The sequence below is a fragment of the Daphnia pulicaria genome, chromosome 7, assembly GCF_021234035.1.
Source record: "Daphnia pulicaria isolate SC F1-1A chromosome 7, SC_F0-13Bv2, whole genome shotgun sequence".
In the NCBI taxonomy this organism is placed as follows: Eukaryota; Metazoa; Arthropoda; class Branchiopoda; order Diplostraca; family Daphniidae; genus Daphnia; species Daphnia pulicaria.
The window spans coordinates 1,479,366-1,504,940 of NC_060919.1; the positions used below are offsets into that span (position 1 = coordinate 1,479,366).

Consider the following 25,575-nt stretch of genomic DNA (forward strand, 5'->3'; position numbering starts at 1 on the left):
TTCTTCGCCTACACCTGCTGAAGCTTTTTCTTGGGTGTTGGCTTTGGCAGTTTGTTGTTTGGTTTACCTGGTTTACCTGTTGGGCAACTTGCAGTTGTCACTATGAATTTTTAAAGTAACGTTTTACTTTTTATTTCGTTTTCGAACTTCTCTGGTTAAAGGTAAGTCATTTAATCTCAATGAATTCAACGCCATCGTTTTAATTCATAATTTTTTTTCAAATAGTGATAGCTGCAATGAATCCTGTCACGTTGTTACTCTTCACATTCCTTGTTTGGGAATCAAATGCACAACTTTTAACGTCGCCCAACAGTTTATTTGGACAAACTAATGTCAAAAGTGAAACTTATGATCCTGATGCAATCTGTCCAAAATCTTGGGTGCACTACGCCACGTCATGTTACAAATTCATTCGAAGCCCAATCAAAACTAGAGATGAAGCTAGGCAGTACTGCAGAGCTTTCAACTCTGACTTAACCAGTGTAAACACACTTGAAGAACACAGTTTTATCACAACATACCTCAACAAGAATGACCCCAGTCATAGAATTTGGTACATCAGTGGAAGACAACAAAGCCCAGGTGTATGGATCAACGATGGAGATGGCACTACCATGATGAATCTTGATACAGCCTTCTTACCTAATCAAGAAACTGTCTTTGAAAAGGACTTCTTATCTTATGGTTATTCACTCTCAGCTAGACAGTGGGGTCTTTTGCGTGTGGATGGAAAAGACCCATTGCTTTATATCTGTGAAATTCCTGTCAATCAGGTATTTATACAAAAAATTATTTCTAAATTTTTGTGTATTAATAAATTCCTTCTTGCTAGGTGAATTTATTGGATGTGGAAGACAGAACATTTCAGTATGGAATTGTTGTAAATGATATCACTAGAATTCCGCGTGGGCCTTACTTTATTCGGCAACCAGTGCCTGTGGTATTTGATCTGACCAGAAGGAAGACATTGAATCAAGTTACCCTTAGTTGTATAGCAAATGGTTACCCTACCCCAGAATTCCAATGGTACAAAGAAGATTTTGAAAGCGACCAGCTTGTTTCCAAACGGATTGATCCGCTTCTAATGCCACGACATACTGTCAGTGGTGGTTTGCTAATTATTACCAATCCAGAGGAGATCAAAGACAGGTAATTTTAAAATTAAAATGTTAGTTATCCACGTCGTATTATATTAATATTTGTGTAATTTGTTTTGCAGAGGAAAATATCATTGCGTAGCCAGCAACCAATACGGATCTATCGTATCCGAGAGTGTGCAACTTTCCTTTGGCTTTATTGGAGAATTCAATCTCAAGCGTTCATCAGAAAACGGTCTTGAACATTGGGGAAAAGCGATTTATTGTGATCCTCCTCAATACTTCCCTGATATCCAATACTATTGGGTCCGCGATGTTTTCCCCAATTTTGTAGAAGAGGATTCCCGAACTTTTGTTTCTTTTGACGGAAACTTGTATTTTTCATCCCTTGAAAATATCGACCGAGGCCGCTATTCCTGCAATGTGCAAAGTACCGTTTCCAGTAACGGTCGTAATGGACCTTTCTTTTCGGTCGAAGTTCGCCAGCATCCTAATTACCAACAGCTCAAATTCCCAAACAATTTCCCCAAGAGTTTCCCAGAAGCCCCAAGAGTTGGTGAAGATGTTCGACTTGAATGCGTAGCATTTGGTTACCCTGTCCCTAATTACAACTGGACTCGTAAAGGAGCTCCATTACCTAAGGGTGTTGTCATCACAAACTACAACCGAATTCTCGTTTTACCCAAAGTAAAAGTTGAAGATATGGGAGAATATGTTTGCCGCGCCACCAATGACAAGGTATTTCACAATCTTAATTTCTTTTATGTGTTTATTTTTACATTTTTCCGGTTTTTAAGGTTTCAATTGAAGGATCTGTGACAGTTAGCGTTCAAGCCACACCAGTATTTACAATTCCGCTTGGAGATATGCATATGGACAGGGGCGAAGATTTGTTGTGGACTTGTGAAGCATTTGGCATACCCGACGTCAATTATCTGTGGCTACGAAACGGACAGGTTGGTTTCTAATGACGTGATGCGTAAACTGAAACAGTAACGTTATATATCGACTTTTAAATTCGTTTCATAGGTTCTCGACCCTCTTTCGCTTGAGCAAGGAGATCGCGAACGCTTCGAGATCCGTGAAAATGTTTTGATTATACGCAAACTGGACCCAGACCGTGATCAAGCAATGTATCAGTGCAAAGCTTCGAATCAAATTGCGGAGAGGTACTCATCCGGCCAGCTGAGAATATTGGACATAAAGCCTTCGTTTGCTAAAAAGTATGTTTCCTTCTCTCTTCATTTATTCTTTAAGCTTTACCTTGGTATAATTATTTAATCGTACTAACTTGTTTCCTCAAAGGCCTTTGGAATCCGACATTTATGCTGCTGACGGAGGAAACGTTACTATTGCATGCAACCCGGAAGCTGCACCTCGACCGAAATATGTGTGGAGGAAAGATGGCTTCGCTATTGGTTCTGGTGGAAGAAGAATTATTCTTCCATCTGGACACTTGCTTATCAATCCTGTTTCTATGGAAGACGTTGGAAATTTCACTTGCACCGCCGAAAATCGGTAAAAGGAAAAATAATAACTTTAGATTAAATCTCAATTGTTTTTCATGTTTTTGTTGTGGTCTATAGGTTTGGCTCGGATTCTAGTACAGGGCGCGTCATTGTTTTGCGTGGGCCAGTATTCGTGGAGGAACCTCCTAACCGCATCCTCACCACAGTAGGACAGACGGAACAGTTACGTTGTCGAGCGTCGGCAGAGGGCATCCTTGATTTGGCTTACATCTGGAAACACAATGGAATTACATTGCGGTTTGATTCGTCTCCCGTCGACTTTCACGATAATTTGGAAGCGGCTCACTACATCCGCTCAAGAGAAGGCAGTCTTGAAATCAATAACATAACATTGGGTCAAGCTGGAGAATACGAGTGTGTGGCCAAGACTTCTGTCGGCCGTATCTCCACCAAAACACACTTGTTTGTGTATGGACCTCCGGGAGCTGTCGGTGGTGTCCAAGTAATATTAAACATTTTCCTTTCAGTTCATTTCGAATCTCTTCTAACTTGTATTGTTTGTCATAAGGTCTTGGAGCTTACTTCATCGTCAGCTGTCCTCAGATGGACTGATGGTGCAACCAACGGTGATCCCATCCGCCTGTATATGGTGGAAGGTAGAACTAACTGGAATCAAACGTGGAGTGTCCTTGCCATGAACATCACAGCCAAAGACGTGGATCGACTGACTTCCCGCAAAGAAGCCCAACTTATCAACACTGTCTCTCCTTATTCTACTTACGAATTCCGAATCTCGGCTGCCAATACGCTTGGCTACGGACCATCCTCAATTCCATCACCACAATATAATACACGCCCAGATCGAATCTTCCAACCCCCTACCAATGTCGGTGGCGGCGGTGGAAAGACTGGTGATTTGACCATAACATGGACACCGTTTGTTGGACAACAACAGAACGCGTCGGGAACTTACTACAAGGTCTTTTGGCGCCGGTTGGCTGGTGTTGATGCTGACGTGACAGAGGAATCCGAATATCAATCCCAGATTGTCAAGCATTCACGTTCAGCTGGTCTTTTCGTTGCCACTGTCGATCGTAATCGTCGCTATTACTACACTCCCTACAAAGTGAAAGGTACGACATCGATCTGTCTATTAAAACCGAATTTCAGCTTTTGAACCTACATGGGAGGAAACAGACTAAACTAACATTCTTATATGTTTTTTATCACAGTTCAAGGATGTAACGATGTCGGGTGTGGCCAAGAATCTCCAGAGGTTTCCATTTATTCAGCTGAGGACGTTCCTCAAGTGGCTCCCAATCAAGTAATTTTCAAATTGAATTTAGTCAAGACAATGATATCATTGCTGATCATATAATGTTAACAGGTGGCCGCACGAGCTTTCAACTCGACATCATTGAACGTGACATGGCTCCCAATGGATTTATCTCGCAAGCAAATGCGAGGCAACATGATTGGATTCCGTATCAAATACTGGCGTCGTCAAGATAAGGAAGACGCTTCCGTCTTCTATCTGAGTCGAAGTACACGAAACGAAGCCCTGATCGTTGGTTTGATGCCCGATACATATTACTGGGTTCGTGTAATGGCGTACAACGGAGCTGGTAAGTTGCTTTATTTATTAGTCTTAAAATTTCCAGCAGTCTCATTCTCATGAACCAATTGCTTCGCTTAAAAAGGTGAGGGACCACAGAGTGAACGTTTCCTGGAACGTACGTTCAAGAAGGCACCGCTAAAACCTCCTACGACTGTTCAAGTGGTAGCAGTAAACCCGTCAACAGTACGCGTTACTTGGCGATACGTAGCGCCGAGTATCGAGGAAGAACCGCTCATTGGATACAAAGTCCGTGTTTGGGAGAGTGATCAAGACATGTCAACGGCAAACGATACGCTCGTTCCACTTGGTCGCAAGCTGGAAGCGTATGTCACCGGTCTCTCATGGGGAAAACGCTACAATCTTCGTGTCTTAGCTTACTCTCAAGGAGGTGACGGAAAGATGTCGTCGCCCACATGGGTTTTTAGAATGGGTAAGAGTCATCGTTGATTATGATTTATTTCAGTTTCTGTTTAAAATCGAACGATCAAACTCATCTTTTATTATTTTTTTAAATTTCAGGTGATGACAGCGATGTGAACTCATCCGTCCAAATGAATGTGGCCATATTAGTGTTATTGGCCAGTGTTATTTTATCGATCTGCCAGACATTTACGTATAATTTAGGTTTGTACACGTGATTTGTTTTCTGCCATCTGTAATGCGAAATCATTCCCTTTTTGCAATTGTTGTCTTTCTCGCTCCGTCCATTTTATCTCAATGCAGTTTTTTAATGGCAGCACTACAAAAAGAGGTGAAAACTTTCCTCTGAAATGTATCTTTCTCTCAGACTGAGTAGATTTTAAGGAATAAACTGACTTAAACCACTAAAATCAGTTTTTTACTTTGCATAGCATCGTATTCACTGCATTTCCATGACTTGCATTTTTAGCACCTTTTTTAACACCTGGTGTAGACTGCATATCGGCTACCGTAAAAGTTAACAATCAATCGATAATGCCAATCTTCTTCTATGTAGAGGCGGAGAAATAACCACATTCAAGATCATGAATGTGCCAAACCCCTAGGACGGGGTCTGGCGAATAGCAGTAAATTAAAGTGGTTAATTAGTTGTTGTTTTTTTTTATTCGACGTTCTATAATCCATTCAACGCAAAATCTTATTTGTTATTTCCTTTTTTAAAATTTCCCTCTTATAATTTCCCTCAACAAGTACCCCACCTACTGAGCAGTAGGATCATTAATCAAATCAGCTGTCTTCTGTTTTCAATCTTGGTACTGTCGGGTACTGTCAAGTGTCCATGCACTTTGATCGAATCTAAAGCAGCAAGATATTAAAATAAACCTACGAAAGAAGCTATCTTTTCGTCCACGCAGTCGTTAGAAATCATTTGTTTGCAAACCACATACCTTAAACGATGTCTTCTGAACTCCGATTTGATGGAAAGGTTACTGTCGTAACTGGAGCTGGTGGTGGTAAGTAAATAGTTTGTTTTCATTTCAGTAAATGTGTGCAGTATTAAAATATCGTTTAAATTTATTGTCACAGAAGAAAATGTCTTATCATGTATAGGAGAGCCACATGTTATACTGTTTCAATGTTTTTCACACAGGTTTGGGAAGAGCTTATGCATTGTGGTTCGCTGAGCGAGGTTCTGCTGTTGTGGTCAATGATTTAGGTGGTTCTGCCAGTGGAGAGGGTAGTGGAAGAGCTGCTGATGTTGTTGTGAATGAAATCAAAGCTAAAGGTTTTATTTTGCGCTAATTCATGCTTTTCTTGCATAAGATGTATTTAACTCTGTTTACACAGGAGGGAAAGCTGTTGCTGATTATAACAGTGTTGAAGAAGGAGATAAGATAGTACAAACTGCAATTGATAACTTTGGAAGGATTGATATTCTTGTCAACAACGGTAAGAGCATTTCTTCTCTAACAATATGCAGTGTAACTCTGTAGATGATGATAAATTCTGCAAATAGTTATGATCTAAGTGATTCCGGCCGGAATATTTACTTTGATATTCATAAAAATAAGATCTCAATTAAGCTATCAAATAGTTCCACACAAACATTTTCATGCATTGGTATTTTTAATTATTTATTAAATCTCTATATGAAAACTTTACAAATTTTAGATTCCAGTTACATTTAACTTCTTGTACTGTTATTTTGTTTGTTTGTTTTGTTTTGAAAGTTTGTTAGTTGGCATTAAAAATCGTTGTTTGAATAGCGACCGTTATCATTTTACGTAGTAATTTAATCGACAGTTACATTTTATCCAATTATGTTATAGCTGGCATCTTGCGTGACAAGTCCGTGGTAAATACAAGCGATAATGATTGGGACTTGATTCATCGTGTACATTTACGCGGATCTTTCGTTACTACCAGAGCTGCGTGGCCCCATTTCCGAAAACAAAACTATGGCCGTATTATCATGACATCTTCCGTTGCTGGAATTTACGGCAATTTCGGACAAAGCAATTACAGGTAAAATTGAATGCGCATGTTAGTATTTGTAATCCGTTATTTTATAGTAGTCTATTAACTTTTAAGTGCTGCTAAACTGGGACTCCTTGGATTGAGCAACACCCTGTCTATCGAAGGCAAAAAATACAACATTCATTGCAACACCATTGTTCCTATGGCTGGATCTCGACTTACCAAGGGAATTCTACCACCTGGTACCTTTTTAAAAAATAGAGAAACGAAGTGCTAGTATAATGTTCCTTATGTTTATCTTAGATATGATGGAAGGAATGAGACCAGATCTTGTTGCTCCAGTCGTACTTTGGCTTTGCCATGACAGTTGTACCGACACCGGATCCGTGATTGAAGCTGCGGCTGGATGGGTTGGCAAATGTGAGTTGATTATTTTGTGTTTGAATCACGTGCGTTAATTCACCTATCACATTCCTTTTAGATCGCTGGGAAAGGACAAAAGGTATGACTTTACGTGAAAGCACGAATGATCCCATTCTTCCGGAAGCAGTTCGTGACAATTGGGAGCAGATTTGCGATTTCAACAACTCCTTGCATCCTAAAGGCAGCGAAGTAATATTGTTCTAGTTAAATCATTGCCAATGGCCATCATTCTAATGTAATCGAATTTAATTACTGATTAGGCTTCCATGTTGCTTGGTAAAGTTCTTCAAGATCTCATGGAAAAAGACGCCAATAGAGCTGCCAACCTCTCCCCAGTGGTATGTCGAGAATATTTTTTCCTTCCTTTTGCAATTCAGTAATTCACAACTCATTATTATGTTTAGGAGCAAGCCTTAAACTGGCGCCCAGCTCCAGTCAAGTGCCAAGTCTCTCCCAAAGAGATTATTTTGTATGCGCTGTCAGGTAAAAGATATCTACTTTTGAAAACGATATTTGGGCCATTTTTAATACAGCTGTCTTTGTATTTTTATTTAGTTGGAGCTTCAACTACTGATAAAGATGGCCTCCGTTACCTGTATGAAGGTAGCGAGAACTTCTCGCCGATCCCCACTTTCGGTGTGATTTTGGCTCAAGAGGCTCTGAGCCAGAGCAACATGATTACTGGTGGAATGCCCGGTTTCCAAGTTGACCTTTCCAAAGTATGGGGCGAATTTTTATGATGAGATAGTGTAGCAGTACGTTGTATTTTCTTTGATATTAGGTACTACATGGAGAGCAATTCATCGAAGTGCACAAAGAAATTCCAACTCATGGAAATCTTGAAGCCAGTCTGAATGTTGTTGACATTTTGGATAAGAAATCGGGAGCTGTGATAGTAACGAATGGTAAATATTTAAATCTCATCGTGAATTAAACGCCATTTTGACTTACATGTCCTTGCAGTGGAGGTCGTGGACGAGTCGGGTGATAAGGTTATTTCGGCCCAATGGTCCATTTTCGTCGTCGGTGCTGGCGGTTTCGGTGGCAAACGTAACTCTGAGCACATTGTTCCACATGTTGATCCTCCCAAGCGTAAACCCGACGCCTCTTTGACTTACAAGACTTCAATCGACCAAGTGAGAATTCATTTCAAATGTGGATTAAAAGAAAAGAAATTCACAGAGTTTGTTCTTTTAAAAATAGGCTGCCTTGTACCGCCTTACTGGCGATCGCAATCCTCTGCACATCGACGCTTCTTTCGCCGCTATGGGAGGATTTGATCGTCCTATCCTTCATGGACTTGCCTCTTACGGAGTTTCTTGCCGCCTTGTTCTGCAACAGTACGCTGACAATAATCCAGCCTTGTTTAGATCCATGAAGGTATAAGATTCAGAACGAGATGCTGATAGCGTTAACTTATTTTTCAATCGCTTTACAGTCAAGGTTCGCCAGCCCAGTTCTCCCAGGCCAAACTCTACAAGTCGACATGTGGCAAGAGGGCAATCGTATTCACCTAGAGACTAAAGTAGCTGAAACCGGCAAAGCAGTTTTGACTGGTGCCTACATCGATTTGAAGTCTGTTGCATCTGCCCCCGCACCAGCCCCCGCCGTGGCATCGACCGGACTATTGAGCGAGACAGTTTTCGCTGAAATGAAACGTCGTCTGGATGCTAAACCAGAAGTCGGAGCTAAAATCAACGCGGTCTATCAGTGGAATATTCTTTCGAACAAGAAACCAGCTGCATCATGGGGTAAATTTCAGTTAGTAAACATTCTTATTGACAGTACTAACGACTCTTTTGGTATTGGTTGCTTTAGTTGTGGATTTGAAAGCCAATCCAGGTGATATCTACCAGGGAGAGCCAAAAGGAAACAAAGCGGATTGCATCCTTACACTTGAGGATGCAGATATGGTTGCCTTGGTAAGCTGGGTTAATAGTTTAAGGATTTTTTATTTCGGTTATTTGAAACTGTCGATTGTTTCCTCAGGTCACTGGTAAGCTTAATGCCCAGAAGGCTTACATGCAAGGAAAACTGAAGATTAAGGGTAACATTATGCTGACCCAAAAGCTCCAAGGGCTGCTCAAAGAAAATGCCAATTTATAAGGAAGTTAGTATTCTTAAAAGAAAGAAAAAATGATAGAGCTGGGAACATTGTTACTTTTGTTGGCAAACCATTTTTTATTTTACTTAAACGGGTTCAAGGGGTTTGTAATCAAAGAATAAATATATTAAACTACGTTTAAAATGTTTATCAAGATTTATAAGCAAAGGGAATTATTGCATTTTTGTTTGTTCATCAAAGAGAAAGTGGTTTATCTCGCAATTCAACTTTTCGAAGAAAATTTAGATGGGCGATACGAGCATCCGCGTCATGGCTTTGCCTGATTATGCAACCTGAGATGTACCAGATAAATCTGGTTATTCTGCACCTCCCGGATGCTTGGGTAGAAAGAAGAAAAAGGAAGAATGATGAAACCAAATGAGCAACACAGCAGGTCAGTGAAAGAATAGTACAACTTAAACTTTATGTATTTAACAATTCATATAATTGGATTCGATTTTTTGAATTGAGAAATACGTTCCAAAACATGTTGAATTATTTGTTTGGCTCGATCCGTATTATTTCCGGTCAATTTTAATTGTGGGATTATGTTGAGTATGTGGCCAGCTTCGATGATGAAATACTCCAAATCGTTGTCGTTGCAACGATTAGTGAGCTGAGACAGCCGATTTTTTTCGGAACTAAATTCCGCATCCAGGTCGTATAACTCCAACGGCGGAGGGGGTAATGTACGAAATAGCGGCGGGAAAACGGCTACCTATCAATTGATGTTTGCAACTTTTTTAGAAGTATTTTTAATCAACACTTTTGAGAATAATAACAAACTTGTAATCCCGGCAACGGAGTTTCGAACTGCGGTGGAATGAGTTTTAAGGTCTCGTGCTTGACACCGACTTGCTGATATGACTCCAACACCTTCGGCACCAAATTAGTATCCAAGTTGAAAACTAAAAGATATTTTGTTTGTTAGATGTTAATTTCTTTTAAATTGTAATTTCGTTACGTTTAGTCTGGAAAAGCGTCGTCCAATCTTGGGGGACTTCTTCCGATTCAGTTAGGCAAATCCGGGGATGTTGAGATAATTGCATAATATTCGGAACGGTGGCATACTCGGCAATCTTATCGTTAAATTACAGACGTAAGTAGAAATGTTATGTAATATCCAGTTTTATTTTTAAATACGTCAACGTCGCGGTCGAAGTCTAGAATAGTCGCCTTAGTGTCCGTCAGGTATTCCACTAGGTCTTCCAGCCATCGTTTATTATCCTCCTTATCAAGGTAATTATCGGAAAATATATGGACTGAACCGATGACGGCAATTTTACCGCCATTGCCCTTTAATCTGATTTTTAAAATTAACTTAAAACCCTTTCTCTTGAAAATGATAGAATATTCATTGCTACCTTGGATTGTTGTAGGTAGCAGCGATAGGACGCTGTTGCGGTAGGCAGCTGGTCGTTGTCGTTGCCATGACAATAGCCGGCTTTGCTACGTTTAACGTCGCTCCGTACGGATAAACAATTTTCGGTAAACTTGCGCTCGACTCTGCACTCGACGCTGTCGAATTTTTCATCCAAGATTGAACCTCCTCGATGAAACATTCCTTAGGGTGGAAATATTTCTGGTACATTGTACTGATCACAGCATCTGAGTAATTGAATTGCCATCAGTTAAAAACAAACGGGTCTTATTCGTGCAAATTTTTACGGACGTACCATTGTTAATCATGATGCCATACTCTTCCAGGAGGAAGTTGATGTTCGTGTTGAATTGCTGCTCTCCACCTTCGCCTAGCAACACCAACAGATTGCCACCAAGATCGATAAACTGTCGAAGAGCATTGAATTCTGCTTCATTGTAACGATCTTGCGGTCCGGCTAAAATGGCCAGCCTTGAAGAACTCAGCGATTCAATAGTGAGCCTGTCTTTTGTATTCGCCAGTCGCCAGCGATTCTTCAAAAGCCGTTGGATTTGCCTTAGCCCGTCGTTGACGCCAAATTGATTGCTCTTGGACGTGTCAAATAAAATGGTGCTGGACACGTCACTGCGGGACGGAGAACTCACCGCCGACGGAGCAAATCCGTTGATGGGACCGGGAACCATTTTCACAGAAACAAGACGATCAACTGAAAAAGGTAAATATTTAGCCGTGGTGGTAGAGAGCTATGGCCACTGTGTTTGGAACAAGTTTCCATGGTAACGCTATAGCTTCATGCGCACCCTCAACCGCTAAACAATCGATTCATCCCGGTATTTCCGCAGTTATTTAAATTTTAAAGCAACTGGTTCGTTCTAGTAAAGAGGACATGATGTGTCGACATCTTCGTTTTCACTCGCCCAAAGTGAAAGGTAAGAAAAAGTCCTTCATGCTCGTAGAATTTTAAATGAGTTGCGGAAAAACGAAAAATTTCGGCGCCACTAAAATTTTGTCTTTAAAAATTTCCCCTTCAAATCTCGTGCGTCAAATGGCTAAAAAATTCAACAAGAAATAACCACCAAGGACAGAGCTATATTTCGTACTATTTCCTGTCATAGTGACACGAGTCCTTGACAACAATTAGCGATGGATGATTTCCGACGTTGGCGTATGTAGCCTTCGTTGGGCGCCGATTACCCCGTCGGAATACTAACGCATTGAATCTACTGTATTTGGATTTTTACTTTCGTCAACTCACAATCACGAGTCACAAACTTTCACTTTGGTTTTTCTTCCGTTTCTTGTCAAAGTTGGGACATAGCCGGACACTTCACTTTTGATCCCAGATGAGTATAAAAGGTTGATTAGGTTAGCCGTTTTCAAGACACTCGTCAGTGCGGATCGAAAGTTGATTTGTCACGCTAAAAGTAACTTAAAATTTTCATTCTTTTAATTTGTCATAATCAAACTAATTTTATTTTTCTTTAACTGTTTCTTATTTTACAGATTTTATGCAGACCAAAAGGATGATGTCGTTTCAAAATTCCGTTATTCCAGTTACTCTGGCCACTTGTTACAGTGTTTTGTTGCTGGCGGAAGCCAAACCGTATGGTGGAATGATGCCATCAGCTCCCATAGTTGACGCTTCGCCCTGGATGTGAGAAATTCAACTAAATAATTTTGAATAAATATAACCTAATGATGTACTATTTTGAAATTGATTATTTAGGCCTATTGCTCAACCCAGTTACTATTCCGGCGGCTACAACTCTTACCAACCTTCTTATGGAACCCGAGTTGCGCCCCTACAAACAAAATCTCGTGCTATTTCACCGACTGATCCTAAACCTGAAGCTCCTGCTCCTGCAAGTCAATGGGTTCAGCCAAATCCTGCAACTCCTGAAGCCCCTGCCGCTCCTGCCGCCAGCCCGTGGTTTCAACCTCCGCAAATATCTGAAGCTCCTGCTCCTGCCAGTCAATGGGCTCAACCAAATCCCACAACGCCAGAAGCTCCTGCCACCAGCCCGTGGGTTCAGCCAGCTACCCAAAATTCTGAAGCTCCTGCCGTCAGTCAATGGGCACAACCAAATCCGACAATACCTGAAGTTCCTGCCGCCATTCCGTCAGCTTCTCAACAGTGGGCTCCAGCTGGTGCAGCTCCAGTAGTTCCTTTTTGGATGAGTACTCCTAATAGTTCTCCCATGTCTCCACCACCACCTGTTGCTGACCCAACAGTTGACGTTCCAGCAATCACTTCTCCGCAAACGGAAAACGCACCGGTTCTTCCGCAATCACCTCCACCTGCAGTGCAGCCGGAAAATGGTGATGCTAATGTAATTTTTAACTCAGTTCAAGTATCAGTCCCCGCAGTACAAGGTTCGGGACAAGACAACTGGCCCGAAACTCCACGAATGGTACCGGAGGCAGACAATCTCCCCGCTTTACCACCAGCCACATTCGGTCAATTTGCTGTTCAGCCAGCCCGCTAAACACAACTTTTATAAGTTTGTATCTAAATAACCTTTTATTATGACTGTAAATAAATTGCGATTCATAAATGCGCTCTTGAAACTATTACCCGGCCATCTTGGAAACTAAAAACAATTGTATGTACTCTTATAATATAGCTTCTTAAAAAAAGGAAGAAAAATGCTACGTTGCATTATTCTTTCTATTAGTTCATTGCTTATTATGTGCACAGTGTGAACTTCACACATAGCGACAAATGATATTGAGTCTAGCACTTGTAACAGCCGCCGTGATGAATGCGGGAAATATTTATTTAAAAAGCCCAACGCCAACAGGATCGTAAAATGATATCGTGAGTTTAGCGAGCTGCGCGTTTATTTGCTTTCCTGTGATGATCTGTTGGCTGGAGGCAATAAGTGATGGCGGCAAGCGCGGGTTCACTTCAACGGGATTATCGCTCTCTTCATTATTATCACACGTCCTCCAATTAAGTTTGCGTCTCTATAATCTTACATGTCTCGTCTTGAAATGTCACAATATTTCGTCTTTCCAACTTTATCTTTCGTCATTTCTCATCGGCCTAGCTTCATTAGGGTTATTACAGATTATCTTCTCATTGCACAATATGCTAAGATTTTGTTTTACATACCAGAGTTTCTTATATTAAAAACACTTTTAATGATTGCTTTTTGAATTTTGATGCTGCTTCCAGACTGTGGTTCTTTCATTTCAGATATTTAGGTCTAAATAGTGAAGGGCCTTTACTGACTGATATCCTCGTTTGCTCAATTTGAGTAATTAAACATTAGAATTATTTACGAATAAAACAAACCAAATTTAACGAAATTTGTTTGTTTTTCTGCCTTTTTTTTCACAGTAAAATTCCATGGAAAATTGGAAATTTGAGTTGTTGTTTTTGTATAGCAGACGATGCTGCAAGGATGATTTGTTTTTCATAATATTCGCGAACTGCTGGAAAAGTCTGGAATGCAAAAATTCCGACTAGGAAAGTGTAAAATGGTAAAAGTTTTTATCTGGGTAAAGTGGTGTGTTACAATGCTAAAAAGTGTTTACTGCCGATATCTAGAAAAAGCTAGATACATTCGGATATACTTGTATGGTTGTAGGTCCCCCCCCTTGCAAGTAAAAACACGTGAAGGTCAACCAGTGAGACACACCAAAGGTCATTAAAGGTAATACAATTCTCTATTATTATTACTTCTCAGCATGAACATGATTAACTAGAGCTATAAAACGCACGTACGTCCTCGTCATTGGAATTTGTTTGTTACTTTGCCTAGCACAAAACTGGCCACAACAGTAATTTTATGAGTCTACGAAACAAAAATGCAGTCTTGTACACCTCCATAAATTAACCCTCAAAAGAACAAGCTAGACATAGGCCTTATTTGTAGTCGAACGTGTGAAAAATAAGTTTGTCGTCACACGGTAATATAGAAAAAAATAATAACTTAATCGTAAAAGCGGTTCATCAAAAAGTTCTTGCGATAGTAGTAAACGGTACTGCGCGGCGGCAAACTAGAGCCACATTGTTGATGGAGGAATTTCTCCTTAACAATCCTATCAGTAAATTCGTGAAGCTGTTAAAGAGTCCTTCGTTGTGTCGTAAAATGAAGGAACCTTTCGTCGGGTCATTTTTATCATGCCATTTTATTCGTCGCGCGTTCAAAATGCAATGTTTGAACTGGACTCCATGATGCCCAACGTTTTAGAGGGGTTATATTTTTAAAGATTACATGCTCTTTATTACACCAATGCGCACTGTTTGCGTGGTAATTTCATCCAAAAATTATTGACTGCACTCAGGTACAGTGAGACATTTTCATCGGCTCAAACAGAGTCGAATATAGTGGGAAAAAACCGAGACACACAAAGCGTGTTCAAGGTGCAGCCTGAAATGATCGAGACGCACCTGTGTCATTCGATGCTCGAGGCTCTTATTTTCTCATTAGGATGTAGACGCATGAAAGTATAGCCGATTCCATGATGCCAACTCATCAGACAGCTGTTTCTATCGAAAGATGAGCTCTACCTGGTTGATCGACAGCTGATAATTCAGTTCGTCACCTGAGTAGTTGCGATGGAGTCAGACAAAAGGGACGTTCGTTCCCAAAGTGATGAGGCCTTTGACGCCGATGTTATTCTCGAACACCTGGGCAATACCGGCTGGTTTATGTTTAAATATTTTATTTGTTTGGCCTATGCGGTTTTGTTCCCCATGGCCACCATTCTCGCCTTTAATTTTACGGGAGCCACGCCGGCTCACAGGTAAATAATGGCCTTTTTTTTGTCTATCACGTCTGGATGTTTTTATGACCCACCCCTCGTAAAGATGCTTTGTAGACGGATGTGACGACGATGTTAGTCCGCAGTACATGGCCGATTGGATGGATCAGATTCTCATCCAAGATCTGCAATTCGACCCGAAACATTGGCAATGTGAATTTCCAAATCTCGCCATATTACCTGAATGTGCTCTCAATATTACTGTTAACGATGCCTGCAGCCGTTGGATTTTCGACAAGTCTATTTTCTCTAGCACAATCGTAACCGATGTAAAATGCCTTCCTTTTTTATGGCCATCACATATTACTTGCTATAATTTATGTCTGTTCAGTTTCTTTTAGTTTGCAAAAATTCATGGAAACCCACGTTCGTCTCATCTCTCACCATGGCGGGCATAATGGCCGGCGCCTTTTTCCTGGGTCCATTACCTGACATGTTTGTATTTCAATTTCATTTTCGTTTTTTTCATATGCTGAGCAATCGTCAATCTTGTATGTAACACATGTCACTGCAGAATTGGACGCCGTAAATCTGTATTGATATTGAGCGTCTGGATGAGTGTCTCTGGCATCGCGTTATCGTTTTCCACAAGTTATGAAGAGTTTGCTGTACTGCGCTTTCTCAACGGCATGAGCTGTATTGCTCTGATGCAATCTCTCGCCATCTGGGGTGGGTGTTTCAATTTATGAGATCATTCAGACTGTCATTATATTGAATGTTCATTTTGAATTTAATTACAGGTGTTGAAGCCATGGCGCCAAATGTCCGAGTCAGGTTCATCTTCATCATTTTCTGTTTCCAGTCGTTGGGTAATTTGCTGACAGGATTGCTGGCCTACTATGTTCGTGATTGGGCCACGTTACAACTCTACCTCTTCGTACCAATGGTCGTGACAATCAGTTACTTCTTGTAAGTGAAAATCGAAATCGATTTTTGAATTGTTTGTTTTATTGTATCATTTTCAATACAGTATTCTTCCGGAATCGACTCGGTGGTTGACTGTCAACAAAAGATACGAAGAAGCCAAAGAGATTTACAAGCTGGCAGCTGAGCTTAATGGCAAACAGATACCCCCTCATCTCCTGTTGATTCCGGTGGCCTGTTCGCCTGCGATAGAGCAAATTCCATTAGCCCAAACCGGCACCTGCTCCTCTTCTGGCAATCGAGAAGATGCCAGCGCTTGGATGTCGATATGGCATGTTTTCAAGACACCCTGTTTGCTGAAACGCTTATTGATCCTCTTCTGTGCCTGGTAAGTTTACCCGGCTATAATTGAAACACGCACTTTTGAATTCAATTTGCGGCTCCCAATGCAAACATTTACAGGGCATCTGCTTTGCTATGCTATTACGGGCTGTCCTACACTGCTTCAAACTTATCTAAAGACATTCATCTTAACTTTATATTGGTGATGTAATACTTAATAGTATCATATTGGCTCTTCTTCTCTGTCTTATCTGAAATTTATGTTTGAATTCATCTCAGATTAGTAGAAATTCCTGCGTATTTAATTGGCATGGTGGCTGTTGATACACTAGGAAGGCGATTAATCATAAACATCACTTTAATCCTAGGAGGGATATTTTGTCTTTTGGCAGGTCTAGTGCCTCAGGGTAATAATTTACTGATTTTACTCTTTTCATAAACTCTAAACGTTATTTCTTTGTGCAGATTGTTATGAATTGATTGTGACCTTCTCGCTGATCGGCAAGTTCTTCATTTCCATGCAGATCGTGACCGTCAATATGCTTACAGCTGAAGTGTTCCCAACCGCATCACGAGGTCTCACAATTGGATTGTGCTCCACTGTGGGCAAAGTGGGAGGCATTCTCGCCCCAGTCATGTCCGCAATGGTGAGTGAATATACCTTTGGACTTGGTGCAATTTTTTCAAATTGAATTTGCGCCGTTTTTGTTCGTCAAAAGGGTGCCAAGAACCGTAGCCTCCCGTACATTGTTTTCGGATGCACTAACCTAGTTGTCGGGGCTCTGAGTTTAATGTTGCCCGAGACGAAAGGACTTTCAATACCCGCCACCATTCAGGACGCCAAAGATCTGGAATCGTAAGTGAACAACGACATTGACATTTATCTTTCTGTCAATTGATACAATTCCCTTTATTTTGTTTTTATTTCGACAAAGAAAAACACTGGACTTGAGTGGATGCCGTCGTAAAAGCCCACCAAAATGTAGACTCGCATTTAATACCACTTACAAGTCTATTTGATCCCTCGGATGTGAAAAGTTTAATCCGCGTTTGTATCTAATCCTTAATTTATTCCATTACAAGTAAAATTTTGAAGGTCAGTTGATTGGGCGAAACTGTTTGAACTAATATCGAATGAAAAGATTGCTTCAAGAAATCACAAGTGTCACCATTTATTATGCGCTCTGATGGATGACGTCGAATCCAGTCATTGGGTGCAGTGCCAAGATCCTTATTAAACTCCTAAGTAGGAAACGAGAGGTGGGGTTGCCGGTAGTTGTAGTGAAACTTGAGTACCCAATGTCCCTTTAGCTATTAACTACTTATTACTAAATAACTATTCGGTATCTACCGTGATAAGCCATGTTTAGTATGCACATTATTTTTACAACGCGCTTCGCGACGGCTAGCGCCCACCGAAAACCTTGTGATCAGGCGCGGGTTGTGGGTGGCGGCTGTGTGGCCCTTAATAAAAACGACGGCGAGTTTCGCCACTGTTACTTGCCGACTAGCTTGACGGAAAGTGATTCAGTTCTCTTCACATTTCCTCTGGAGTAAGACGTAGAAAAAACAACGTCGCAGAGTCTGTCAACCTATATTTTTAATACAAACAAACAGCAAGTAGGAGAACATGGGTGCACCGAAACCGATTGAAAACGAGAAACCTCCAAACCAGGAAGAATCCACTTCTAGTCTCGGAGATGACGAAGCATTCAACGCAGACATCATCCTCGAACATTTGGGCAAATTCGGCTGGTTTCAATTGAAATACTTGCTCTGCATCGGATACGGCCTTCTCTTCCCGACGTCCTGCATGTAATCACTTTTGAATTAATTTACGAATTTAATTTTTGGCTTTCGTCTTATCCTGTCTGTTTTCTACTTTTCCAGTTAAATTAATTTAATTTCCGTTTCCCGATTTTCAGTTTAATTTACGTCTTCGTAGGAGCCACTCCATATCACAGGTAAATGGAAATGACCTAATCATTTTTGCATTTTCGTCCTTGGAATTAATAATTATTTGTTCCAATCTGGATTTATGCGGCGACAGGTGCTTTGTCGATGGATGTGATAATCCCGTTGACCCAGTCTACAAAGCTGATTGGCTAAACGAGTCGAATGCCCTCAGCAGTCTTCTCAGTTCTCCTCGGGATTTGGGATGGCGTTGCTCCTATAAAGATTTTGAAATGATGCCCAACGCTTCTAAACCAGAGTGCGCCTACAGCAACTACACTGCGAATGTCAAATGCGATCAGTGGGTTTTCGACAAATCCGTCTTCACCAGTACAATCGTTACTGACGTAAGTGGGATAAACTTATTCTACAGAATTTTTTTTCAAACAAATGAATTTGATTTGATTGTGTAGTATCTCCTGGTATGTGACGAATCGTGGAAAGTTACGTTTGGCTCGTTTATTACCATGTTGGGTGTGTTACTGGGCGCTTTTTTTCTCGGTCCTCTACCCGATTTGTAAGTACACTTTAAATTATTAGAAAAATCATTTGTTCTTAATCTGAATAATAATTTTTCTAGGATCGGACGACGCACGTCAGTTGTCGTCCTAGGAACATGGATTGCTTCATTTGGCATTGGTTCGTGCTTCGCTCCCAATTTTGACGCTTTTGCAGCGCTTCGATTTCTCACGGGTATGGGTGGTGTTTCCGTTATACAAGCGCTCATCATTTGGGGTAAGTGGATTAAATGCAATGTTTCATTTCATTCAGAATTTTGACGAATTTGCCAATTGTTTGTTAAAGGACTTGAAGCGCAGCGTCCGTCGATGCGAATCAAATTTATTTGCCTCATTTATTGTTTCCAATCTATTGGAAACCTCATCAGTGGATGTTTGGCATATTTCATCCGTGACTGGGTAACGCTGCAATTATGCGTATTTGTGCCGATGGGGACGATGGCTGTTGCCTACTTGTTAGTTATCTTTCATTTCAAAATTGATGCGATGAAATAATACTATTCAAGGATTTATTTTTTTAGCATTTTACCCGAATCGACTCGCTGGTTAACGGTTAAAAAGAGGTACACAGAAGCTAAAGTGATTTACGAAAATGCGGCAAAGTTAAACAAGAAAGAAATCCCTCCCCATTTGCTGGTCATTCCGTCTGAAATCTCGGCAAAGTCCGTTGAGGCCGGTGAAGCAGAAGGGGCCCCGGCCGCGGCTGCTTCTCACGATTCAAACCCCATCGGTTCGGCTTTAAAAGTTTTGAAGACGCGATGCCTACTAGTTCGTCTTTTGATCCTCTGCGGCACTTGGTAAAGATGCGTGTAGTTTATTAATTACACGATTTAATCTCATTTCTTATAATACCTTGATTCACACAGGCTTGCCCAATTTTTGTGTTATTACGGTCTATCTTACGCGGCATCGAATTTGTCCGCCGATATTCACTTTAACTACATTTTAGTCATGTAAGCTAAACACATTTAAAAGTAGTTTAAAGAGGATTTTCTCCTAAACACATTTTTATTTTATTTTTAAAACTTTTTTAGATTGGTGGAAATTCCCGCGTACGTAACTGGAATGTTCGCTATGGACTATTTCGGAAGAAGGCCTATCCTGAACTTTACTTTGATAGTGGGTGGATCATTCTGTCTTGTTGCCGGCCTAATTTCCAAAGGTGAGAAACTTTTTGCATTTAATTAGCTCCTTTACTTCACACTTTGCACCAATAGGAGCCTATTAAATTATTCTTTTTTTGGCCTTTTTCAGAGTTCAATACCGTCATCATTGTATTCTCGCTCATGGGCAAATTTTGTACCTCCATGTTAACGGTGGCTAACAACGCCTTTACGTTTGAGCTGTTCCCTACTGTTTCGCGAGGAATCACTATCGCTTTGTGCTCGACGAGTGGAAAAGTGGGAGCGATTATCGCCCCTTATATTGCGGCCATGGTAAGCAATTTAAATTCGGAATATGTTTTGAGATTTTAATTAAATGTGTTTCATTAGGGTATCGTCAATCGCAGTCTTCCTTATGTCATTTTTGGAGCCATCAGTTTGGCCATTGGAGTTTTGACACTGTGGCTACCGGAAAGTAAAGGTCGTGGTACTCCAGCAACCGTACAAGAGGCTATCGACTTGGAAAAGTATTGACTATTAAACAATTCAGTTCTTTGCACGATCAAAACTCTAAATGAATTTAATTGATATTCTAGCACAAGAATAGATATTATATCATATTTCCGCCGTTTCAAGAAATCAGCTTCGACGGACGCTACTGATAATTCTGCTACCCCGCCATCCGTCAGTTCATAGCCTTTCCAACAACCAACTTATGGATTCTATGTTTACTCGACATGTATTTAACCCTTGTCGATATGTAAAAAGTAAATAAATCTAACCGCTTTATCAATTAATTGGTAGAAAAAATTTGCCTTCATGCACATTAGGTATACAATTGTGTGAGATATCTTATTTCTGTGAAGCGCAAAGAAATCGACGAAAAGTTAGAGAAAATTTTGTTTCTTTGTTTGATTTTTTATTCCACTTGTTTACAGTATTTCATATCCTCAAAAATATACACTTTGATTTTTATTACCACAATTTCTTGCGGATTTTTATCTCAATGAAGGTCTAACAAGTTAAAAAATCTTTTGAAAATAGGCCTACGTACACGCTCTTGGAAACATAAGAGCGCATTTCCTTATTATTCATTCAATCCTTCCTGTTACTCAGTTATACGAAGTCCTTCTTAAAAGGTTGGAATTTAGTCGACCCTGAACTGTTATCTAGCGCTGAGCGGCCTATATTATTTCTAGCTATTTCATCCTAAAACGTTTTCATTTTTAAACTGTTATTGTCTTGGTCATGTGTTATGTAATGAATCCCTCCTCCCCCCCCCCCCCCCATGGCCCAAAGCCCCAAACTCAAGTTTCCTTTTTTTTTGAAAAACAACCAGCAAGATAACAAATTTAAAATCTATAAAGGCTTTAGAATTCTATTTAGTCAAGGGCAAGGGCCCAAGAATCCTAGATAAATTTCTCACATGCGACACGACCAGTCAACAAATTTTTCGTTATTGGGGCAGCCCTAAATAAAAAAAACAATACCATTTTCATTTGATCGTAAACCTTTTATTCGATTCTGGCTGTCTGGCAGCTGACATTTTATGCCTGTTGCTGTTGTCTGGTTTGGAGAAAAGTGGGTGTCTGATGCACGTGTACGTGCTACGAAATGGACACTGAAACTCAAACCTTATTAAATGACCAGCACTCGAAACCTAATCAAGGATTGTCCTTGACTAATGCTGAGAATGGCGTAAGTTTTGATCCATCGCAGTTCCAGCCTAGAGTGAGAGATCGACATATTAGTTATGGAAGCATCAATGGAGTACGTTGTTGCAAAGTTCTTTCCTGATAGTTACTCATTCATTCAATAAATTCTTACAGGCTGTTCCTCTACCAGAAAACAATCGTGATCCAGAAATGCCAGGACAGCAAGCTGTTGTTTTCAGAAGACTCCCCCAAGGAATGCTTTCCACACTCTCATCTGAATTTGAAGTACTTGCATTATTGTTTAAGTTATATACATATTTGTAAATATTATTTACTTCACAGAGTTTAGATTATGAATTGTGTGAAAATAAAATATTCAAAGAAGAGGAATCAAAGAAAAGCCCAGGTTCCATTACGAAGCAGAATGCAACCAGATGGGTTGTTGTGTTTTTTATTGGAGTATGCACAGCTCTTATTGCATGCACAATTGACATATGTGTCGTTGAAATGACCAAAATTAAATATGGGTTTTTAAAGAAATGTAAGATGGCTGTACAGCTAAAAGTTATATAACTTTCCTTATCAGTTCTAATAATATTTGTTACTTTTACCAGATATTGAAAAATGTGTCAAAGAAAATTGTTTATACATTCCATACCTACAATGGTTGGGTATTAGTTGTGGTTTTGCATTTCTTGCTTCAGTCTTGGTCACATATGGTGAACCTGTTGCTGCTGGAAGTGGCATTCCTTTAGTTAAATGTTACCTAAATGGTATTAATGTGCACCGTTTACACCGACTGAAAACTCTATTCGTCAAAGCAGCCGGTGTAACATGCTCAGTGTTGGGTGGCCTTGCTGTAGGAAAGGTATTAAATTTTGTTTTTAATTTTAAAAATGACAATAAGTTATTCAAATTTGTATTTTCTTTCTAGGAAGGTCCTATGGTTCATTCAGGAGCAGCAGTCGCTGCCGGATTATCGCAAGGCAAAAGTACTTCTTTAGGCTTCGATTTTGGTATTTTAAAAGCGTTTCGCTGCGACCAAGAGAAGCGTGATTTCGTAACAGGAGGTGCTGCAGCTGGCGTTGCTGCCGCTTTCGGGGCTCCAATCGGTAGTTTCTATTATTACCTTAAATCGCAAACCCATCAACACATTTTATATTATTTTAGGTGGGGTGTTGTTCAGCTTGGAAGAAGGTTCAAGTTTTTGGAACCAAAATATTACATGGAGAATATTCTTTTGCTCAATGGTGTCGGCATTCACGTTGAATGTTGTCCTAAGCACTTATCATGGCCAATTAGGTATGTAATTTTGCTATAAGTTTTTTTTTACAATAATTTATCCATGTTATAAAAATGTAGGAATATTGGCATACGATGGGTTACTTAACTTCGGAAAATTTCCAGACATTCCATTTGCCTTGTTGGAGCTCCCTATTTTTATTGCTATGGGCATTATCGGAGGGCTTTCTGGAGCTCTATTTAATCAGATGAATTACCATATTAGTGTTTTTCGACGGCGGTAAGAAAAATAATAATAAAAATCACCGACATCTTCTTTTAATCGTTGTTTCTTCAACTAGATTTATTTTGAGTCGCTGGGCCAAAGTTTTGGAAGTCATTGTTGTTTGTTCAGTTACAGTTAGCGTTGGATTTATTATGATTTATTATGTCGATGATTGCAAACCTCTTGGTGCAAAAGATGCGGTTGAATTCCCAATTCAGGTAATCTTTTGGATTCAATTTAATAACGGATGATTTTGAGGCTTATCTCTAACAATTGTTTATTCAGATGTTTTGCGAAGACGGCCAGTTTAATGCAGTAGCTGCCATGTGGCTACAAACACCAGAAGCAAGTGTACGAGCACTGTTTCATGACCAGCCAGGTCTATTCAATATTACTGCTTTAAAAAAAATGTGATTTAACCGTTCAATTTGCATAGGCACTCATAATCCACTGTCAGTAGGATTATTTTTTATCACCTATTTTTTTCTTGCGTGTTGGACCTATGGTCTAAGCATTTCAAGCGGAATCTTTATTCCGGCTCTTCTCTCTGGTGCAGCATGGGGCCGGTTGGTCGGTCTCGGTCTCTATCGAATCACTCAAGGAGCCGTAAGTATTTCCGACTAAATTATTTGCCTCAAGTTACCGTATCTAATTTCTTTCAATTTAGGCGTGGGCTGATCCTGGCAAGTATGCTTTGATCGGCGCAGCTTCTCAGTTGGGCGGAATAGCTCGAGTAACACTTTCGTTGGCAGTGATCCTTATCGAAACCACAGGGAATCTTTCGCTAGGATTAGGTCTTATGCTGACTTTGCTCACTGCTAAATTCGTAGGAGATTTTTTCAATGCGGTAAGAAAAACTATATGAATCCCCTTGCAACTATATTCCTTAAACTGAATTTTTGGTTTCATTTTTTAAGGGGATTTACGATATGAATGTTCAGCTAGCTGGTTTGCCTATGTTGCCGTGGTCGGCGCCCCCAATGTGCCACGGAACACAAGCCCAGTACATAATGAGCAAGCCTGTCGTGGTTCTCAAAGAAGTCGAGCGTGTGTCTACTGTCATCAGCGTTCTTGAAGACACTCGCCATCAAGGCTTTCCCGTGATATTCGAAGATCGCTTTTCTGGTTCGCAAGCCAAACAGACCAGCTTCGGAGTTTTGCGCGGACTGATCCTACGCAGTCAACTGAAAATCCTTCTTAAGGAAAAACCATTCTGCTCTTCGCCAACAGGCAGTACTCGCCCACCTATTTCTCTAGAGACATTCCGCATGTATTATCCCCGCTACCCTGCATCTGAGGTAATTCCATTTTAAATAATCCCTCCGGAAATTTAATGACTCATTGATCTGACCCCCCAAAATCAGGACATACATTTCACTGAGGAGGAACGAGCTTCGTATTTAGATTTACGTCCTTATATGAATCCAACGCCGTACACAGTTCCCAAGGTGATTCATTTACAACTAAGGCTTGGTAAAACAACAAGATCATAGAGCACTAAGCTATACTTCATTTTTGATACAGCACGCATCATTGCACCGTACATTCCAGCTCTTTCGAGCCCTTGGCCTTCGGCATTTGATCGTCACAGATGATAACAACGAGGTGAGAACAACATATGTCTAGCCAATCGCTTTGAACAACCATTATCGTTCGATGTTTTATTTTTTGTTTGATCAAAAGGTTGCTGGAATGATAACGCGCAAAACTTTGGCCCGTTACCGGGCACGAATCTGCTGTGGAGCTATTGACTTTGTCGAGCTTCCGCTAGGCGGCCATGGTGTTCCACCGTGATTGCCCATTATATCAGATCCGTTTGGCAGTGATAGCGCCACGATCCCCCATCCCCCTCCCCACCCCACGCTTCCTCCATAGATTAGATTTGATGCGCACATAATTAAATTCATCGCGTAATAGTTTACTTTATATTTTGCAGTTTAGATTGGGAATTTTACATCTAGTCCTATTTTTTTTTTCTAAAGAAAAGAATATCATTTGAAATTGTAAGCTCGAATTTTCAATTTCACAGCACGAACTTATTTCTACACTGCAGTTGAACGCGTGCAGTCTTTCTTATTTTTCCTTGTCCGGTTTCGCAATGTTCGCCTTGTTTTTGGTGGTAGTAGTAGATTTAACAGTTTTAATCTCAGGTTTATTTTTGTTGGAAGATATTGGCCTTGAATCAAAAAAGGCTCTCAATCCGATTCGATTCCTTGTCTTAAAATTCCTAGTATTCGTTCCTTATGTTTGACAAGCCAAAAAAATAACCTTGCAGAGCTCTTCGTGATGGATTGAAACATGATACACACATTTTATCATCGGCCCAAGTAGCAGTTGGCATTCTTAAATAATGTAAGCGTTGTTGCATAGT

At 40.4% G+C, this 25,575-nt stretch overlaps 7 protein-coding genes across 11 annotated transcripts; 6 read left to right on the forward strand and 1 right to left on the reverse strand.

Moving 5' to 3' along the window:
* The first annotated feature begins 22 nt into the window (after nucleotides 1-22).
* LOC124349400 (contactin-like) lies at nucleotides 23-5,014 on the forward strand. Its single transcript, XM_046799968.1, has 13 exons — nucleotides 23-161; nucleotides 226-773; nucleotides 833-1,149; nucleotides 1,220-1,835; nucleotides 1,895-2,053; nucleotides 2,127-2,320; nucleotides 2,403-2,615; nucleotides 2,684-3,068; nucleotides 3,135-3,699; nucleotides 3,799-3,890; nucleotides 3,954-4,191; nucleotides 4,267-4,614; nucleotides 4,704-5,014. Exons 2-13 carry the CDS (start codon nucleotides 237-239, stop codon nucleotides 4,820-4,822), a joined length of 3,783 nt encoding a protein of 1,260 aa, XP_046655924.1. The 5' UTR covers nucleotides 23-161; nucleotides 226-236; the 3' UTR covers nucleotides 4,823-5,014.
* A 385-nt stretch (nucleotides 5,015-5,399) lies between these two features.
* On the forward strand, nucleotides 5,400-9,256 carry LOC124349493 (peroxisomal multifunctional enzyme type 2-like). The gene is made up of 16 exons (XM_046800157.1): nucleotides 5,400-5,617; nucleotides 5,755-5,889; nucleotides 5,952-6,053; nucleotides 6,434-6,629; nucleotides 6,696-6,823; nucleotides 6,885-7,001; nucleotides 7,063-7,193; nucleotides 7,265-7,342; nucleotides 7,409-7,487; nucleotides 7,560-7,723; nucleotides 7,786-7,909; nucleotides 7,968-8,140; nucleotides 8,208-8,384; nucleotides 8,443-8,755; nucleotides 8,823-8,926; nucleotides 8,994-9,256. The coding sequence occupies exons 1-16, from the start codon at nucleotides 5,560-5,562 to the stop codon at nucleotides 9,108-9,110; spliced, it is 2,196 nt and encodes a 731-aa protein (XP_046656113.1). The 5' UTR covers nucleotides 5,400-5,559; the 3' UTR covers nucleotides 9,111-9,256.
* A 262-nt stretch (nucleotides 9,257-9,518) lies between these two features.
* On the reverse strand, nucleotides 9,519-11,204 carry LOC124349716 (intraflagellar transport protein 52 homolog). Its single transcript, XM_046800522.1, has 6 exons — nucleotides 10,785-11,204; nucleotides 10,473-10,716; nucleotides 10,252-10,411; nucleotides 10,073-10,187; nucleotides 9,895-10,016; nucleotides 9,519-9,826 (listed from the first exon to the last, which is right to left on the reverse strand). Exons 1-6 carry the CDS (start codon nucleotides 11,170-11,172, stop codon nucleotides 9,548-9,550), a joined length of 1,308 nt encoding a protein of 435 aa, XP_046656478.1. The 5' UTR covers nucleotides 11,173-11,204; the 3' UTR covers nucleotides 9,519-9,547.
* Nucleotides 11,205-11,289: 85 nt separating this feature from the next.
* LOC124349899 (predicted GPI-anchored protein 58) lies at nucleotides 11,290-13,044 on the forward strand. The gene is made up of 3 exons (XM_046800831.1): nucleotides 11,290-11,913; nucleotides 11,993-12,143; nucleotides 12,216-13,044. The coding sequence occupies exons 2-3, from the start codon at nucleotides 11,998-12,000 to the stop codon at nucleotides 12,973-12,975; spliced, it is 906 nt and encodes a 301-aa protein (XP_046656787.1). The 5' UTR covers nucleotides 11,290-11,913; nucleotides 11,993-11,997; the 3' UTR covers nucleotides 12,976-13,044.
* An 861-nt stretch (nucleotides 13,045-13,905) lies between these two features.
* Nucleotides 13,906-17,624, forward strand: LOC124349570 (solute carrier family 22 member 4-like). 4 transcript variants are annotated; one of them, XM_046800294.1, is made up of 13 exons: nucleotides 13,934-13,975; nucleotides 14,043-14,148; nucleotides 14,929-15,244; nucleotides 15,309-15,531; nucleotides 15,594-15,697; nucleotides 15,777-15,931; nucleotides 16,003-16,171; nucleotides 16,233-16,514; nucleotides 16,589-16,675; nucleotides 16,748-16,875; nucleotides 16,934-17,115; nucleotides 17,188-17,324; nucleotides 17,404-17,624. In XM_046800294.1, the coding sequence occupies exons 3-13, from the start codon at nucleotides 15,057-15,059 to the stop codon at nucleotides 17,486-17,488; spliced, it is 1,740 nt and encodes a 579-aa protein (XP_046656250.1). In that variant the 5' UTR covers nucleotides 13,934-13,975; nucleotides 14,043-14,148; nucleotides 14,929-15,056; the 3' UTR covers nucleotides 17,489-17,624. The 4 variants fall into 4 exon arrangements, with proteins under 4 accessions (XP_046656248.1, XP_046656251.1, XP_046656250.1 ...); XM_046800292.1 differs by having other exon boundaries at nucleotides 13,906-14,148; XM_046800295.1 differs by lacking the exon at nucleotides 14,929-15,244 and having other exon boundaries at nucleotides 13,907-14,148.
* Nucleotides 17,625-17,975: 351 nt separating this feature from the next.
* On the forward strand, nucleotides 17,976-21,026 carry LOC124349557 (solute carrier family 22 member 4-like). The gene is made up of 12 exons (XM_046800253.1): nucleotides 17,976-18,283; nucleotides 18,394-18,432; nucleotides 18,519-18,768; nucleotides 18,835-18,938; nucleotides 19,002-19,156; nucleotides 19,226-19,394; nucleotides 19,461-19,736; nucleotides 19,806-19,892; nucleotides 19,974-20,101; nucleotides 20,194-20,375; nucleotides 20,433-20,569; nucleotides 20,639-21,026. Exons 1-12 carry the CDS (start codon nucleotides 18,099-18,101, stop codon nucleotides 20,736-20,738), a joined length of 1,812 nt encoding a protein of 603 aa, XP_046656209.1. The 5' UTR covers nucleotides 17,976-18,098; the 3' UTR covers nucleotides 20,739-21,026.
* Nucleotides 21,027-21,506: 480 nt separating this feature from the next.
* LOC124349469 (H(+)/Cl(-) exchange transporter 7-like) lies at nucleotides 21,507-25,526 on the forward strand. 2 transcript variants are annotated; one of them, XM_046800113.1, is made up of 15 exons: nucleotides 21,507-21,740; nucleotides 21,872-21,982; nucleotides 22,040-22,238; nucleotides 22,312-22,565; nucleotides 22,632-22,809; nucleotides 22,868-22,999; nucleotides 23,060-23,219; nucleotides 23,281-23,422; nucleotides 23,490-23,583; nucleotides 23,641-23,810; nucleotides 23,872-24,051; nucleotides 24,122-24,502; nucleotides 24,569-24,652; nucleotides 24,729-24,809; nucleotides 24,888-25,526. In XM_046800113.1, the coding sequence occupies exons 1-15, from the start codon at nucleotides 21,657-21,659 to the stop codon at nucleotides 24,996-24,998; spliced, it is 2,361 nt and encodes a 786-aa protein (XP_046656069.1). In that variant the 5' UTR covers nucleotides 21,507-21,656; the 3' UTR covers nucleotides 24,999-25,526. The 2 variants fall into 2 exon arrangements, with proteins under 2 accessions (XP_046656069.1, XP_046656068.1); XM_046800112.1 differs by having other exon boundaries at nucleotides 21,508-21,812.
* Nucleotides 25,527-25,575: the final 49 nt, after the last annotated feature.

Coding starts and splice junctions, on each gene's coding strand:
- LOC124349570 (XM_046800292.1), top strand. CDS start 15,057: ATGGAGTCAGACAAAAGGGACGTTCGTTCCCAAAGTGATGAGGCCTTT. Junction 16,676..16,747: donor CTTAACTTTATATTGGTGAT/GTAATACTTAAT, acceptor AATTCATCTCAG/ATTAGTAGAAATTCCTGCGT. Junction 17,116..17,187: donor CCCCAGTCATGTCCGCAATG/GTGAGTGAATAT, acceptor GTTCGTCAAAAG/GGTGCCAAGAACCGTAGCCT.
- LOC124349469 (XM_046800112.1), top strand. CDS start 21,657: ATGGACACTGAAACTCAAACCTTATTAAATGACCAGCACTCGAAACCT. Junction 22,239..22,311: donor ATATGGGTTTTTAAAGAAAT/GTAAGATGGCTG, acceptor TACTTTTACCAG/ATATTGAAAAATGTGTCAAA. Junction 23,584..23,640: donor ACTGTTTCATGACCAGCCAG/GTCTATTCAATA, acceptor CAATTTGCATAG/GCACTCATAATCCACTGTCA.
- LOC124349493 (XM_046800157.1), top strand. CDS start 5,560: ATGTCTTCTGAACTCCGATTTGATGGAAAGGTTACTGTCGTAACTGGA. Junction 7,343..7,408: donor CTGCCAACCTCTCCCCAGTG/GTATGTCGAGAA, acceptor TATTATGTTTAG/GAGCAAGCCTTAAACTGGCG. Junction 8,385..8,442: donor CCTTGTTTAGATCCATGAAG/GTATAAGATTCA, acceptor ATCGCTTTACAG/TCAAGGTTCGCCAGCCCAGT.
- LOC124349400 (XM_046799968.1), top strand. CDS start 237: ATGAATCCTGTCACGTTGTTACTCTTCACATTCCTTGTTTGGGAATCA. Junction 2,616..2,683: donor ACTTGCACCGCCGAAAATCG/GTAAAAGGAAAA, acceptor TGTGGTCTATAG/GTTTGGCTCGGATTCTAGTA. Junction 3,069..3,134: donor GAGCTGTCGGTGGTGTCCAA/GTAATATTAAAC, acceptor GTTTGTCATAAG/GTCTTGGAGCTTACTTCATC.
- LOC124349899 (XM_046800831.1), top strand. CDS start 11,998: ATGCAGACCAAAAGGATGATGTCGTTTCAAAATTCCGTTATTCCAGTT. Junction 12,144..12,215: donor GTTGACGCTTCGCCCTGGAT/GTGAGAAATTCA, acceptor TTGATTATTTAG/GCCTATTGCTCAACCCAGTT.
- LOC124349716 (XM_046800522.1), bottom strand. CDS start 11,172: ATGGTTCCCGGTCCCATCAACGGATTTGCTCCGTCGGCGGTGAGTTCT. Junction 10,717..10,784: donor TGGCATCATGATTAACAATG/GTACGTCCGTAA, acceptor TCAATTACTCAG/ATGCTGTGATCAGTACAATG. Junction 10,017..10,072: donor GACGCTTTTCCAGACTAAAC/GTAACGAAATTA, acceptor AATATCTTTTAG/TTTTCAACTTGGATACTAAT.
- LOC124349557 (XM_046800253.1), top strand. CDS start 18,099: ATGGGTGCACCGAAACCGATTGAAAACGAGAAACCTCCAAACCAGGAA. Junction 18,433..18,518: donor GGAGCCACTCCATATCACAG/GTAAATGGAAAT, acceptor ATGCGGCGACAG/GTGCTTTGTCGATGGATGTG. Junction 20,102..20,193: donor TGCCGGCCTAATTTCCAAAG/GTGAGAAACTTT, acceptor GGCCTTTTTCAG/AGTTCAATACCGTCATCATT.